At 40.8% G+C, this 16,871-nt stretch overlaps 1 protein-coding gene across 1 annotated transcript; it reads left to right on the top strand.

Moving 5' to 3' along the window:
* The first annotated feature begins 9,631 nt into the window (after positions 1 to 9,631).
* Positions 9,632 to 12,222, top strand: nhlh2 (nescient helix loop helix 2). The gene is made up of 2 exons (XM_049755049.2): positions 9,632 to 10,067; positions 10,704 to 12,222. Exon 2 carries the CDS (start codon positions 10,736 to 10,738, stop codon positions 11,108 to 11,110), a length of 375 nt encoding a protein of 124 aa, XP_049611006.1. The 5' UTR covers positions 9,632 to 10,067; positions 10,704 to 10,735; the 3' UTR covers positions 11,111 to 12,222.
* Positions 12,223 to 16,871: the final 4,649 nt, after the last annotated feature.

Here is a 16,871-nt window from a genome sequence, read left to right as displayed (position 1 = left end):
TTCAACACTGATATTTCAGTGCCTCTCCATTCCACTAAACACACACTGCCTGTTTTTGTACCAACACACAAATGTCCACCTTTATTTTGTCATTTGTGGTGTTTGTGTGGACTCTGTACTCTGAGAAGTGGACAAACCAAAGGAAAAGAACACAGACTTGAGCAAGACGAGGTGAAAGGGCGAGTGGAGAGAAGGCTTATTAGCAGAAAACAGATGGCCCCCACCATTTACAGTGGCCTCACCGGGAGGGACAACTCCGAACCTCCGGGTTACCAGCGCCACCGAGTGGGGCGGGCTGTTTAAACACCGCACGCTATGATTGTGTTAACAAAAAGAAAATTTGGGACTCCTCTGGCTGGATGCCATTCTTTCATCTGGAGCAAGACTGGGCAACTGGCACCTCAAATAGTTGTATTTTGTTTTGATTGAAAACAAATGATTTGATTAATTCAAACATTTGAGTAGAGGGTGAAAATATAAACATGTTTCTTCTTCTGTGGTTTGCACAAGCTTGTCTTGGCATAAACGAAACTGACAGGCAGCACATAATTCAGTCAGGGTTTCAAGCAAACAAAATGTGACAGAAATATAGGCTGACAGTAAATTAGGAAACACGTTCAGGGATGTACAGGTAGCAAACAGACTTTTATAAAAAATGGAAATACATTGGTTTAAAAAAAACATTGGGGCCCTTGAATCATTAAGTTGCCCATCCCTGATCTGGAATGGATTTTTATTTTCTTTTTTTTACATTGGAGAAGTAAAATTGTTACCGTCACGCAGACGGTCGTGATGAGGAAGCGTTAACATGCGCAAATGTGTTAATAATTGCATCAGAGCCATCAGTCAGACGTGTCACGGTAATGTGCATAGGTGCAAGTGGACACACGCATGACAAACAGTGAGTGGAAATGAAGGATTTGGACTTCCATCCAGCTACATTATGCAGCAGATGGCGTCCAGGCCAGGCCCCGGCCAGGCCTCTCCCAGGAGACGGAGAGCAAGGGAGAGATGATGGGGGAGGTGTGGAAAAACAAAGTGGAAGGGACAAAGCTGTTTTTTTTTTAGTTGTACTTGCACATGTTTGTTTTCTCGTTTTTATTTTTTAAAGCACTGCCTCTTGGTTGGCTCATAGGACGGAGTCATGGATGCTCCCCTCCCCCTCCCGCTCCAGCTGAGGCTCCACCTGAGCCCATCCACCCTGGGCCTGACCCGGGTTGACCTGTGAAGAAGGGAATGCAGGACAGAGGGAGAGGAAGAAAAGAGAAATGGTGCAGGTGAAGTATGTACGATACTGTATTTGGCAGCACAAGACCCAATTAAAATGAATTTCAAGACAATGTGTCCAGTCTGAAGCGCTGATCAAGCTGGAAGAAAATTCACGCAGCAGTTGACTTGATCAGATGCCCCAATCAATGCTCTAACAGACACACCTCCAAAGCAGCCTCACAGATCTGTGCCCCTGGCGCTTTTTGTTTTGTCTTTTCTGCATTAATTGTGCCAACGCTGGGAGTGCGGGCCAGATGTCCCTTCGACCTGTGGGGATTATTACAAATCTGTTAGCCTCATTGTTTATGTGGACCCTTCAGAGCCCCGGCCCCTTGCGCTTCTCCTGCTCAAGTTCCAGGGACGAACAAGACCCAAAGCAGATTGCTAATGTGAAAAATAACAAGCTTGGCCTCTATGAATGGACCAAGGACATGTGCGACTTTCTGAGACTTTACTGTCACCCTTCCAGTGACCATGGCTTGGGCCCAATGGCCACCGGGGACCCTTTGATGCCTCCCAGTTTGGCCACAACGGTGCCATGATCTTTGGCAAAGCTATGGATCTAATGAACTCATCAGCCAGATGGGGACTTTGGATCTTGGGGTTGCGGGTTGTAGGGCCCATTACAAAAAAAGGGTGCACAAAATTGGAGCTTGACAAATACAATAACAGTGTTTCAACAGAAACGGTGGTGCAAAACACGTAGACAGTAATATATCAATACTCAGGCATATGTAGGATGTTATTTATCATCTACAAAGAATGACTAATATTACTGGCTTAATGAGGAGCTGAAATCTTCTCCATGTACAGGAATGTATATGTCTGTGTTATACTGCCACTAGGTGGCTAAGGCGTGTACACCAGAAGGAGCTGCACAATGTCCATTAACTTGGAGAAAAAAATGCATACGTTCTTTTTAATGATGTCATTACTGTATGTTTTTATAAAGCACGTGATCGTGTTTTCTAGCAGACCTCTTACTAACTCGGGAAAGTCTGTTGGCTTATTGTAAAAATAAATAAATAACTAAACTAGTATTGATGTTGCTGGAGTTTTAACCCTTTCGACTATTAATTTTAGATGATTGATTTTTGTGCACCTCACTTTATTCACTTAAATTGCTTGTGCACACTTAACAATTTGGTATCAAAAGCAGATGTAAATGAATTAGAAGCTCCAATGTTCTCGTGTGTCATGTAAATCTTTTTCTATGTCAAGCACATGAAATTTATTTTTGCTGACAACAAGAATGATAGAATTGGTCTCACTTATTCTAATGGTTATATCTACCGTTCTGAATTTTGAGAAATGATATTTTGACCTTCTCATCTTATTGGACTTGGACAAAAGTGGGCTTCTATATACATCTATGAAAGAGAAGCAGTTCAAAAGAAACGATAGGGCTGCAATGTTGATAAAAAGAAAGCCACTTCACTTCAGATGCATCTCGGAGTACCGGTACATTAGTACATTACTTCTTGGGTCAATCCAGAATTGGAAGAAAATGTATCCACCAACATTTTTTAAAATGAAAAGAACCATGTGTGATTATCAAATCTGACACTGTCAATCAAGTTCAAGCTCTTGGCCTGGATCACATTTGATTCTACCCTTTTGTTTGTGATTGTCAGAACTAATGATGATGAAAAAAAATAATTGTGTTTAGAGCGCCAGTTCCTGAGTGATGTCTCAGCACTCTCGCCATCACCCTGAACACATGACATGTCCCAAAATAAGTATGATTTGTGTGTGAGTGTGCGTGTTTGTGTAGGGGTTGAGGGGTTGGGGGGGTCCACAGTAGGGAAAGAGAAAGTGAGCACCTTTGTGTGTCCATATGACTCAGAGCGCTCCCTGCTGGGTGCACAGATGGTGCCAACGATGGCCACATTTTCACATGGGACCAAGAGATTTCGAGATCCCGCACCTCCTGTTCTTGCGCTTACCCCCACACACACACACACACACACACACGTGCACACACACACGCACGCACGCACACACACACACACACTTACAAAGGTCAATGTGTGTTTGAGACCACAATTCATTTGATATTTTGAATGCATTGATTTGCTTTAATTGTTTTTCTTTTTATCATGTCGCATTGACTGAATGTGTTCAATGACCTCGTTCATAACTCCAGTCACTTGCATTTCAAATCAACAATGCTTATTTAAAAGAATGAAAAGCCTTTAATCCATTCCAAGACTACTAAAAAATACCAATAAGAGTTTGTGTTTTCAATAAGAAAAATACCACTTGACAGAATTGTACCTTTAAGAAAGTACTGCACACAGTAAAATCAACCATCATTAAATAGAATGTATAGAATTAAACAGTTGGTATACAATTTTATGCTTCAATGCCCGTTGACATTGTGCTCATCCTGGTGTGCGTGTCACCAGAGAGCAGTATCATAGTCATAAACAAAGAAGAGTTTCACATCTAAATGCCTCAGTAAGATGCAGTCATATTTTTTCAGAGGATAAAGGAAATGCCTGGGGTATTGTAGAACAAACAGGCATCACCAAACATTTAGCAACTGAGAGCTACTTCTAGGGTACTAATTTATGTCAAGAAATGCCAGTTTCTCACACAAGGAATTTGTTCAAATTACATTTAATTATGTTATTATTGCGTGTGTTGTCAATCTGCCTGTCTCCAGCCTTCCCCTTACCTGACTGTGATGCAACAAGTGTGACTCATCTCTGTCGTATTGTGCCTTTTTTAATGGCAAAAGAAATAATGAGCATGGACGGACGGACAATTATAAATGATATATAGGCTGACGATGACAGAAGTGTGCTCAGATCGCAGACCAAGGACAAATGACGAACAAGCAAAATTTAGTTAACTGCTCACTTCTTTATGTGGTTTACTTAAATTCACTTGTAGTTGCCTTCTTTTTTTTGTGGAAGTGTTGAACCCTCTTTACTGATTGTAAAGTTTGTTGCCACCAATTATAGTTCGTGACCAAAGTTTGTACCGTAATTTCCGGACTATAAGTCGCGGTTTTTTTCATAGTTTGGATGGGGGGGCGACTTATACTCAAGAGCGACTTATATATGTTTTTTTTTCACAAATTTTTACTTGATCATTAAGACATCACTTACAAGTATAGTTGACCACTTCCCATGTTATTTTTAGTATAGTTGATCACTTCACATGCTTTTATTTCTTTATCTTGAACATATTCAAAACATAAAAAATAGAGAAAACATCAAATAAAGCAATTAACACTTTAAAGCACCATATCCAAGTCCACTGTCTGCTGTATGTACACTTGCTCCATTTTTGCTCCTCTTATATTTATTATTATTATTTATTATTATTTGTTTATTTATCATTTATTCAATACTCTTATTTATTCATTGTTAGTGCCTTCTTGGTTTTTTTTGTGTTGCTTGTATGCATATGTGTACTATCTCACCGAGGGATAGAGGAAATGTAATTTCAATCTCTTTGTGTGTCTTAGTATATAAAAAAAATATATCGACGATAAAGCAGACTTTGACTTTGATAAAACAACCAAAAAAAATTATATTTTCAGACGAAACTGGATGAGGGCGCTCTAAATTTTACCGTTGGCCGTGACTCATCAACTGGGTGGGCTTAAGAAAAATGGCACCAAAAAGAAACTCATATTTTGCAGGTTACAAACTTCAAGTTGTAAAATATGCAGCTGAAAACAGTAATCGAGCAGCAGAAAGAAAGTTTGGAGAACCGTGATGTACCAATGGATTACTATTTCAAGTGACGTCAGTAGCGCGGCGCGCCGGTTGTTTACATACAAACGTGCCCACACAAGGACGACCGGCATCATTAGCGGTGATCATTTCTAAGTGACACGGAGGACAAAGAGTTTGAAGGAATTAAGGATTTGGAGTGACATAGAAGGTTTGAAAAACTATTATGGCTTTTACGCACGCCCGGTCTCTACTGAGTCGGGGGCCGACGATCGGCCGAGTGGTTGTCCGCGAACGGTGCGCGGGGCTCGGACATGGCCATTACGCACGCCCGGTCTGTCTGGAAGTCCACGCCGCCACACGCTTGGAAGTTTGTTTTGTTTAATAAAGAGCCGTTTACCAAACCTACGTCTATCCTTGTACTTTGTTAATGCTACAATATAGTTATATAGTAGATCTGTGGAATAAAGACGAGGGTGACGTCAGGGCGCACGCGCGGCGATGTTGACAAAGGACGAGGAATTTGATCGATGGATTTAATGGAATTAAAGTGCACGGATGGTTTGATAATATTATTGGCTTGTATTATAGTTATTTAAAATATAGTTTATCTATCGTTATATGAGCCTGTGGAATATTTTGAAGCGCAAGCGCCCTCAGCCGTGCGCACCCATTGTTGACAAAGATCGATCGATGGATTTAATGAATTGGAGTGACACCGATGGTTTTATAAACATGTTATTCATGTAATAGTTGTCCTTAATCACTCTATATGTTACGTCAGGCCCGTTCTCAGCTCTTTGTTTGTGTTTGTCAAGTTAGCATACCTATCGTTTAGCCTGTTGTTGCTATTTAATGAATTGGAGTGACACCGATGGTTTTATAAACATGTTATTCATGTAATAGTTGTCCTTAATCACTCTATATGTTACGTCAGGCCCGTTCTCAGCTCTTTCTTTGAGTTTGTCACGTTAGCATACCTATCGTTTAGCCTGTTGTTGCTATTTAATGAATTGGAGTGACACTGATGGTTTTATAAACATGTTATTCATGTAATAGTTGTCCTTAATCACTCTATATGTTACGTCAGGCCCGTTCTCAGCTCTTTGTTTGTGTTTGTCACGTTAGCATACCTATCGTTTAGCCTGTTGTTGCTATCGTTTAGCCTGTTGTTGCTCGTTCATGACTGTTTTTGGTGTGGGATTTTGTCGAATAAATTGCCCCCAAAATGCGACTTATACTCCGGAGCGACTTATATATGTTTTTTTTCACTTTTTGGGGCATTTTATGGCTGGTGCGACTTATACTCCGGAGCGACTTATAGTCCGGAAAATACGGTATTAACTAACAGTGTCACTCAAATGTTCGCATGTGTCCAAAAAGCATAACACTAATTTGACAGGTGTAATTTGGAAGCTTGGTGTGAATTGATGACTCCTTAAGGGGAAAGCAAAAGAAGGCTTTGACTTCATCTTCTTAGAGACTTGTGTTATTCTTCAGACACTATGCTTTTTGTCCATCCTAGCTCCGCCCCTGGTTGTCATAGTAACAAAGCCATACTCTGCAATGACTTCATCGTACACCAGGCCTTCTCAGCCGTGTTCCTCGAAGGCCTCGAAGCATGTTTTATACGTTTCCTTGAATGTCAGACACCTTTAATTGACATAATTGTACTGGATCATGTTTTTATCTTTATTAAATTGATGTTTTCACTTAATAATATTGGTCTTTAATCTCAGTCAATTTTTAGTTTGGCCAATTTTTCTAGGTCAATAATTGTAAATCATCATATTGGAGTAAAGAAAATAGGCCTTAAGATCATTTCTAAAAAGTTTCAATAGTCCAGTACTTTGTGGGGTGATTGGAAATGGGAGAACACTGAATTTTGATGTCATATCTTACTTACTTTGTTGTTCGTAGCCATTTTGGCCCCTCTATCTGGCCTGTGATGTCATCGTTCTTCCTTTTATCTCCCTCCTCTGCCCCCAGCGGCTCGCCATCCACCCGAGAGTAGCCTGACAAAGTGACTAATCCTCCTCATTTCGCAGCTTCGTCCGACTGCTCCCAGCTCCCTGGCTATGTTCACATTTGGGAGTGATGGCTGACCATGTGACGTATGTCAAGGTGTTTTGGCTTTCTGTCGGCAGAGGAACAGCTGGAGTGGTCAAGTAATTCCTGTTGGCAACTTCTCTAAAGTGGATGGATGGATGGACGGATGGATGGATGGATGGATGGATGGATGGATGGATGGATGGATGGATGGATGGATGGATGGATGGATGGATGGATGGATGGATGGATGGATGGATGGATGGATGGATGATTAATATTTATATATCTGCAAATATATAGAAGGCCTTGATTTTTGAGATGTTAGTAGTCCACAGCCATGAATGCAATTTTGAGATGCCACGTATGAAACAAACTAAAAAGTGTATGATGTGTTGAAACTTGACTATGTATTGTGCATTGTAGTTTCTGCAAGTATTTTTCGGTTATACAGTAAAAATGCGGTACATTATGAACATTTACTGTGGTGTCGGCTTTTAAATTTTAAATTAGGACCTACTCTGCTCCTAGTAATAATAAATGGTAATCTGGAGCCCTAGTGGGGGTACAAGTTCCTTCGGTGCAATTCTAACACATTTTGTCAGGATCTTGACCAGGGGCCTTGCGCATTGAGGAGGGGTTTGGGCCACCATGGATCAAGCATCAGTGTGTGCGGGTGTGTGTGTGCATGTGTGTGTGTGTGTGTGTGTGTGGGTGTGGGTGTGTGTAGGGGGGTGACATGGACTCTCACAGCAGGGAGTATCGGAGACATGTCAGGACCAGGAGACAGAGGCCTCTTGACAGCTGGAGCCCATGGACACATATACACACACACTCACGCACACACACACACATTTACACACTCTGAGAGCCGAGGGCAACCTGTCCGTCATCTCTAACACAGTCAATTCTCTCTCATGCATGTTAGATTTGCGCAGATTTTGTCCTTCTGGCACTGCATGCAGTGTGACTTTTGTGTCCATCACAGTGAGGGTGTGCACGGTGGCTGCAGGCCACAACCAGTCATTGAGCCTGCTCTTATAATTGTAATCACCACTTTAGGCACAGCGATAGTCTGCACACATACTGGCATGCAGCATCTTCTCCTCTTGGCTTGACAGGAAGAGCAATGGATGGCAGGTGTGGTGGTCAGCAGGACTAATAGGGCGACTGAGATCTCACAAATGAGCAATATGTGGGAGTTTGTATCGGCACTAAAGTCAAGTCTATTTTTCTTCTCTTTTTTGGGGGCCAAATACAATGGTGCCAAGGAACGAGCGTGACCGGACATTTTGCTTTGACTTGAGCTACATAGCACTCTCGTGACTCAACTCAATTCCCAACAAGCAACAGTTTGACAGCGAGGCAAATTATTGGAAAAAAAGCTTCAAGTTGTCTTTTGCCACTCTCAGCTGAAGTTTCCAGTCAAACTTAACTTAAATCAACGAGAAGGGCATGTTGTGTGTTTATACCACAAAACGTTGCCTTAAAGGCTAGATTAATGTTAACACATCGTGGGAAATGCCATAGGCACAGGATAATTAACAGCATCTATGTTGCAGTGTTATAATATCTCTAGGCAGCGGATATTTGAACTCAAATGCTGTAGAAACACATGTAGAGATACGTATATAGAGATACCGCAATGCTCACACTTTACTAAACTTCATCCTCTGTGAAGAGTGACGAATATTACAGTTATATTGAAAAGCTGAGACTGACTGTCATATTAGTGGGGCATCCTTACAATTGGCATGATTTATTTTATTTTTTAGTGCAACTCAGATGGGATCAGGCCAGAAATTGCAAACAAACATTTGTTTGCAAAAAAAAAAAATATATATATATATATATATATATATATATATATATATATTTATATATGCTGTGCGTGCTGATAATGCCATTTCCAATCCATAAATACATTTTAATGTGGTCACAGAACAAATTCAATTTATATTTCAAGGCAAAGGCATTATGTAGGTACTTCTTAACAGCTGTTTTTCATGCCAATGCCTCAAAGAAAAAGTACGTCGGGGAGAGCAAAGAGAAATAAATGTATTCCTCATTTATATTCAAGCAAAAAAAATCATTTGTTTCCTTTTGTTGCCTTGGAGCCAGATGAAACTTAATATTTCCAATTGACAAAAATAATTCCAATCCATCATCCCAAAAACCCACACAAATATTAAACATTGCACACCTGCGCATAAATAAGTAAATAAATAAATAAATCAATAAATAAATAAATAAATAAATAAATAAGCAGACCACTGTAATAGGAACAATACATTCGAATAAATTAAGAGCATCCATCATGAGTTTATTGTATTACTTGTCATCTCATTCACAAAAAAGGCAAATGTGCACCAACATGTCATGTTTTCCCCCTTTTTTTTTTTTTTTTTTTTTTATCAAACACACGGATCTTTGCCTCCCCAAGACCCAGGGGATGCTGGAAGCGCCTGGGGGGGCACAACAGCATGCGCGTGCACGAGGGGAGAGAGAGAGAAAGAGAGAGAGAGAGAGAGAGAGAGAGAGAGAGAGAGAGAGAGAGAGAGAGAGAGAGAGAGAGAGAGAGACGTTAGACAAGACCTCTCTCTCCTCCAATATATTCCAGCCCCTCCGTCCGTGAAGTGCGCCTTTATTAGACGGGGGTCGCTTGGATCTTATCTCATACCGGGAGAGCGATAGGAAGTGTTAATATGCACATCAAGTGACTTCCCATCCCGAAGGCTCTTTATCTCAATCATCATCATCACCTTCCTGCACGGCGATGGAGAAGTAGCCCGCGATCCGCTTCTTTTGTCTCTTCGTCATCACATGTGGAGGAGCGAACCTTCTGACGAACCCAAAAAGGTGGCGGGCACTATTACTTGTATAGCTATAATTCCTCTCCAAACATTTCACCAGCGCGCGTTCCCAAGCGTGCAAGTTGGAAAAGAAAAAGTTGGCATTAAAGTTGCATGTGCAACACCGAGCTGGAATATGACTTCAAGTTGAGCATCCTTTGAGGATATTTGCGAGAGAGGGAAAAAAAAATCTGACAACTGTATCAAGGTGAGTCTCGAATTTTGGTACAGCATAAATATGAATCATGTGCTTTAAATGTTTCCATCAGGATAATCAGTAATAGTTGATATTTCAATATGTTTAATTTCTGAATGATTTCTTTTTGCATTAATTATCCCTAAAAATATATATTTTGGCAAGATTCAGCCAAACAGTTGCGTTATCGCTCTGACAGATGGCCGAGTCTTATTATGTTAATTCGCCAATAAACAGACATGCATAATGGAGTTTAGAATTTCAAAAAAGAGCTTTTCTATTTTTCATTTTTCCAAAACAAACCAAAATAAACATCTGAACAGTTGGGGACACAGTTCGAGACTCCCTTGCTAGAGGACAGTCACTATTTATAATTGAAATGTCATCATGCGTTAAAAATAGACTGCTTTTTGTTTGATTTCAAATAGATAAATGTCACTTTTAAAAAATAGTTTACCAAGTTTGAACATATTTGTTGCACTTGATTAAAATGTGATTAAAATTTCCGAAATTTACTTATGTGCAACCGATTTAATTTAAGTAAATTCATTTTTTTTCACTGCATGGTTACGTATGAAAAAAAAAATAGAAGAAAAGAAGTGCTAAATATTTCTACACCCCCCACCCCCACCCCTCACCCCATTTTAGTGTAGGAACTTCCGTTCAAAAGGATATTAAAGATGATGCTCAGTCCGGACCAAGCCGAGGCGGATCTGTCGTGGACTCAATCTGACCCGGAGACACTGCTGAGCGGCCTCAAGTCGGCTGGATGCTCGTCCGAGGAGCTCGCGGAGGGCGACGAACGGGCCAACAAGTGCCGGGCGGATCAGCCTCTAAGCCGCGAGGAGAAGCGGCGACGGCGGCGGGCCACCGCCAAGTACCGCTCGGCCCACGCCACCAGGGAGAGGATCCGGGTGGAGGCGTTCAACGTGGCCTTCGCCGAGCTCCGCAAACTGCTGCCTACGTTGCCACCGGACAAGAAACTGTCCAAAATTGAGATCCTCAGACTTGCTATCTGCTACATCTCCTATCTCAACCACGTCCTGGACGTTTAAAAAAAAAAAAAAACATGACACGTTTGGCCTTTGAGATTTTATTGACCAGTGTTTTTTTTTTTTTTTCCCCTCAATTTTCAAATGTTCCCCTTTGCTCCTCGTAGTGTTAAGCGGGTCAACAATGATTTGCAAGCATTTGCATGAATAGGACACTCTGTGACGTCATGGAGCGAGGATCCTGAAGCGTATGCATATAAGTCCCATTTTAATTGAATTGTTCTGTCCTCAATAACAGTCTCAAATTCATAATGTGGGTAAATCGGAAACTAGAACGATGTCTTATGAATTCTAGGTTTCCACGGGGGAAGAAGGAAAAAATGCGTAAGTGCCACTTAAGACGTATAAAACGGTGACCTTAAATTGTTATTTTATGAAGTGTACGGAATTATTTGTTTAATTGTGTTGCTATTTAAGACTACACTTATTTATGTTTACCTCGGGCGTGTGTGTATATTGATTTTGCTTCGATATCTTAGATTGTGGAGTTCAACTTGGAAAGTGGTGGTCCTCTTTAAAATTGCACTTTCTGTTTATTTATTTAATGTGAGTCTGATGTTTTTATTATTATCATTATTATTATTATGGTCATCATTTGATGTCTATTGTCTATCAATAGCAACGATAAGCACTTCAAGATGGAGCACCTTGGCTCTATAAATTATTTATTTCCTTATAGTTAAGAAGGTTAGAAATGGACCGCTCATAACTTTCATTTTAAAAACAATTATGGCAAACGGCTTCCATCACCGAGGGATTGATATAATTCAACCTCTTTTTTTTTGCTGTGACCAAAAAAATAACCCAACAACAAATAATTTACACTGAATTTATTATGTTCAATACTTTGATGTTATTGGGGTTTGCGGGGTATTTGTTTTATTGTCTCTGCTTTGTATTTGTAAATTAATGATGTGGTTTTTCTAGTGAAGAGAAAAAAAACATATCCTCTATCCAAAGATTTTTTTGTCTCTTCAGGGTTGTGTAGACTACTTGTTGCTTATATGCACATCTTTTGTAGTAGAGCTATTGTGTGACTGCTGGTTTCTAAAAGACAAACTTTTCATATTTTCCGGTGTTATTTTCAATTAAAAACGGAGATATTTGAAAGCATATATGTTGTTTGTATTTTTATCTTCCTCTGATTGTAATACATTTCAAAATGGGGGCTTAAGAATGACTGAGTATATCGTCATAAAAAGTATATTTATTACGAATTATGGTAAGCAACTGTACTTAGTTTGAACACCAACACTGACTGCACTATAAAGTTGGATTTTTTCTTTCATATGATTAAAGATTCAATTATAATGTAGGCTACAGAACACAAAAAATGCACTTAAATGTTTGATAACAAACATTTCTAAAGTATATGTCAATATGCAGCACTTAAAATTTCAATACCACTAAATTCTACTCAAGTGTTCTGTTCAAAAAATGTTTAAGCTACCGTAACATTCTGCAGAGTTTAAACATTTCAATTGAGCGATTCGTTCATGAACCACTAGAGGGAGTCCACATACAACTCATTGTACTCGTACCACATTGTGAGACGCATTGGATGACTTCACGCTTCTGCATGTGGACGTGTGGAAAGCGTCAAACGTGCACGTGGCAAGCGCGCTGCACGCTCGCACGCACTCACGCACACATGCACACACACGCACACACAGTGTCAGTGGTCAGCAGCTAAGACAGTAGTAGTAGGCTCCTTCGTGTGTGCTCCTGGCTGAAAGGCTCGCTCCCTCCCCAGAGAGGGGGCAGGTGTTACTCCAGACGAGCCAAGACAACCAAATTACTGGCCGTCTGGCACCTCCCGTGGGAAAGCCGGGAGGGCGGGATGCGATGGGAGACATGGAAATTTATGAGCCAGCTCATCGCAGAGATGTACAATATGACCAAATGGTTTGAGCAAAAATACACAAATATTTATATTCATTTGTGATAGACGTCTGTCTGTCTGTCTGTCCGTCCGTCCGTTCGCCCGTATGTACGTCCCCGTTCCAATCTTAAAATGTTTGCTGTTCGGTTCATGGAGCCTTGACTTACGTATTGAGTTGGCTTTGTGACCATGCTCATAAATCAAAGCACTCACATCTTAAATTGACTTTTCCCAGCAAAATGAATACAAAAGACATTAATCTGTTCCGATACCATTATCTTATGTACATAATTGTTCATCAATGCCAAGGGAGCGCCATATGAAACCATGCCCTTCCTATTTTTTTGATCAGAAGTGGGAAATCCAAGTCCAGAAAGTAAAATCCTCACCACAATTTGGCTTTAGCCACAGGTGCTTCTTCTCAACCGGCAAGTAAATGAGCATTTTCCTGCCCGCTGAGCATCTGTGGTGAAAGCCAAATTGTGGCACTTCTGCCAGTCATATATGGACAAAATATGTGCATATGTGCAAAATACTCGAGATACTCAGGGGAGTGCAAAAGTAGGTGCAGTCATAAAAACACTTGTTAAACATAAAATAAAATAGATAATATGCATAGAAAGTAATAATAATAAAAAATACATGTATTTATATGATAAAGGGTCAAATTAGCTATACAGTCATTAAAAAGAGAAAACGTGCAATACTTATTAAACATAAAATAAAATAGATTATTCATAAAAAGATTATATACACAATTGTCATATTGCTTACCTGCTTACGTTGTCGCACTATTTTTGGTCAGAATCCATTGCTCATGCAGTTACAACATGCTTTTTCAGATCTATGGCATTTTGTATTGTATGCCAGGTTAGACAATGTTTTTAATGTTTAATTTGACAGTAAAGATTTTTCAAGAATTATTCGCTATCTGCCAACCTGCTGCTTGTTAAATAAGTTCAGTGAATTCACTGCCACCGTTTCCATCAGAGGTGTTTTGGAATGGGTTAAGTTCTACAGTTAAGGTTCCACTGTAACATGATTCAAACTTTACTCATTGAAATAACTTAAGCGAAATAAAAAAAACAAATGAAATAAAACATTGACAGATTGTGGTTTTCTATACAGAACTAAAACAAGCTGCGAACTTGTGGCATTGCTTGGACTTGTGCTTGATTCCACTGAAAGGCTGTGTCCATCTGTACACTTCCATTAAGGCACTGCAAGGCCATTTGTCCCCCGCCCCCTCATCTCAAAAGCTGTGCTAGCATCAGCTTCCTTCAATTTATTCCTTACCCCATAACCCCCTCCACTCACGCCCCATGCCCCCCACCCCTCCTTTCCTTCTCTCCATCCCCCAAACTGCTGAGGGCGCTGAACAGCCTGGCTGGCAGTGTGGCTGCTGTTGCTGTCTCTCTCTATGTGTGTGTGTGTGTGTGTGTGTGTGTGAGTTGAGAGAGAGACAAGAGAAAACGCGAGAGTCACATTTCACACACACACACTCACAGCACAGCGGGCTTATGTAATGGTTGAGGATGAGGAGCGACCATATGTCAGGAAGTGTGCAGTCCGCAATGCTGCATCTTCTTCATCACTTGGGCGTGCTCAAGGTTCGCTCCATGCCAGCATGCACGTGGCGTTCCACTCACACCCGTTTAATTCAGAGAAGTGGCACGCTTTGTGCAAATTGGGCAGGGACAGTGTGACAACAAACAGCCATATGTTCACAACATTGGAGAGCTGTCATTTTTCCCCGCTGGCTTTTATACTCCGCTCCGCATGGATGTGTATTCATGTTCAAAGTGCACACGCAAACACCTGATGGAGGTGTGTGTTCAGTAGGACCACCCCCCCTCGACCCCCAGTATAAAGAGGGCTTGAGCAGCATAGGTACAGAAAGTACAAAGCCTTGTCCATGTGTTGAAATGCAGCCCCCGGGATGGGCCGTATTATCCGGGCCTACTTCACCAGCCGGGTCCCGAGGCCCGAGCTGGCTCGTGGCCCTTTGTCTCCAAACAGATGGGAATGGGCGAAGAGAAGAAATGGGAAATCAGACAGCGAGAGTGTGTGTGTTGGGTGGGGGGGTTGTCGGGGTGAGGGACGAGAAGGGGGTTGAGAAAGGGCCAGTCTGTTCTCATTAAGTGCTGTATTGAAGACCCCTCCCAACACATACACACACACAATGCGTCAGCAGCCGCGGATGGTTCCCTTCTCATTCAAACTCACGCTCGGACCATCTGTACTGAGGCTTGTCATAAGGTGCGCGTGCATACATTAGAGGCCTCGGAACCGCATAGCCCAATCTGGACACTTACAATCATGACATTTCCATTTGCCTAAGATCTTTCAAATCCAATTGTTGTCATTGCTTGGAACAAGGTGATGTCTTTCACCATCCATTTTAGACCATCAAAGTCCAAAAATAATCGATTAATTATGATGTCACCTACATATGGGGACCGGCACACCAAGAAAACAAAGATATTAAATCAATTGCTCCTCCCAACCATAGCCAATTGAAAGCTCTGATAGGATTTGACACATCATCATGCAAATCTGACAACACTGCATATGCGCATTAATTTGAGCTCTTTTAAAAAGTTGTGCAGGTAAGCCAAAACAACCTCAGCAAAATATTTGTGATGTCTCAAATCAACTTTACACATTGACATGAATGGAAATGCCATTAATGCGTTCCCACCCATCCCCTTAAAAATAATGTTAGGAAAAATAGCACTATAATGTTGTATTGTACTCAAACATAAATAAAGTACATGCATCATGGTTTAGTTTTTTTTCAGTGGCTTTGGAATATTTCTCGAATCATCCGTGAAATTTGCAAAACAAAAATATCACGGTTTGCCTGTGTCACTGAACATGGCAATGCCTTAAGAATGACAAATTATTATTATTATTATTATATTGTAAATATTAACGATATGAATGTTTATTGTGTTTTGTTGACAAAGGGTGCTGCTTATTTATTCTCAGGAGCATCCCAAACATATGTACTGTCATTCATCAATGCAAAATTTATAATAAATATCTATTGCAACTTTTGGCAATGTACAAGCACCTTCTATACATGGTGTTATGAAGCCATCTCTTCCCACTTTATCTTCATTTTTACACACTTTCATTTTCTCTTCCTATTTACCAAAAAGCCCAAACTCATAAACTGTGTGTCTTTGGGGAGGGATCCATCCATCTTCCGGACACCAAATTCAATTCATCGGGGAGTGTGGCGGGGGTTGAGGGGCACGGTACCTCGCCTCCTCAATCGGGGCCATCTGCACGCGTTTCCCACTTTGAATAAACACCAGAAGTGGCAGCACGCGCGCACACGCAAACACACATCGGAATTAACGCATATATTTAGAAACGGTACAGTATACAGTTTTTACACTTATTCAATGAGCTCATATAGGCAAAGTAGTGTCGCAAATATTGCAACGCTAATTGCAAATATTTTAATGAAGAAAAAGGAAAACGGATTTTAAAGCAGTGGCTTTAGGACAGGTACCTAAGGAAGAAAGGCAGAAATGTAGTTTTAAGCCTCAAAAAAACTGGAATGATACAAAAAGTGTAGTACACAAGGATGAAATATTATTTCTGAGGAATTAAGGGGATAAGGAAGAGAAGATTTCAGTGACAAAAGGGAGGAGGTGTGGATGCATGAAAAGAAGGAAGGAAGGAAGGAAGGAAGGAAGGAAGGAAGGAAGGAAGGAAGGAAGGAAGGAAGGAAGGAAGGAAGGAAGGAAGGAAGGAAGGAAGGAGACACTTTGGCGAAGGAAAGAGGTCAATAAGGTTGTGGAAGGTGCCAGGAGGAGTGAAAAAAAATGTGATTTCATCATATATAAGACCCCAGTAAATTTTCTGTCA

This window comes from Syngnathus scovelli, chromosome 2 (genome assembly GCF_024217435.2).
Source record: "Syngnathus scovelli strain Florida chromosome 2, RoL_Ssco_1.2, whole genome shotgun sequence".
NCBI lineage: Eukaryota > Metazoa > Chordata > Actinopteri > Syngnathiformes > Syngnathidae > Syngnathus > Syngnathus scovelli.
Note: the sequence above shows the minus strand (reverse complement) of the source record. Positions and strands in the feature narration are given on the sequence as shown.

What these genes read in the sequence shown, in the direction of transcription:
- nhlh2 (XM_049755049.2), top strand. Translation starts at nt 10,736, where the DNA reads ATGATGCTCAGTCCGGACCAAGCCGAGGCGGATCTGTCGTGGACTCAA.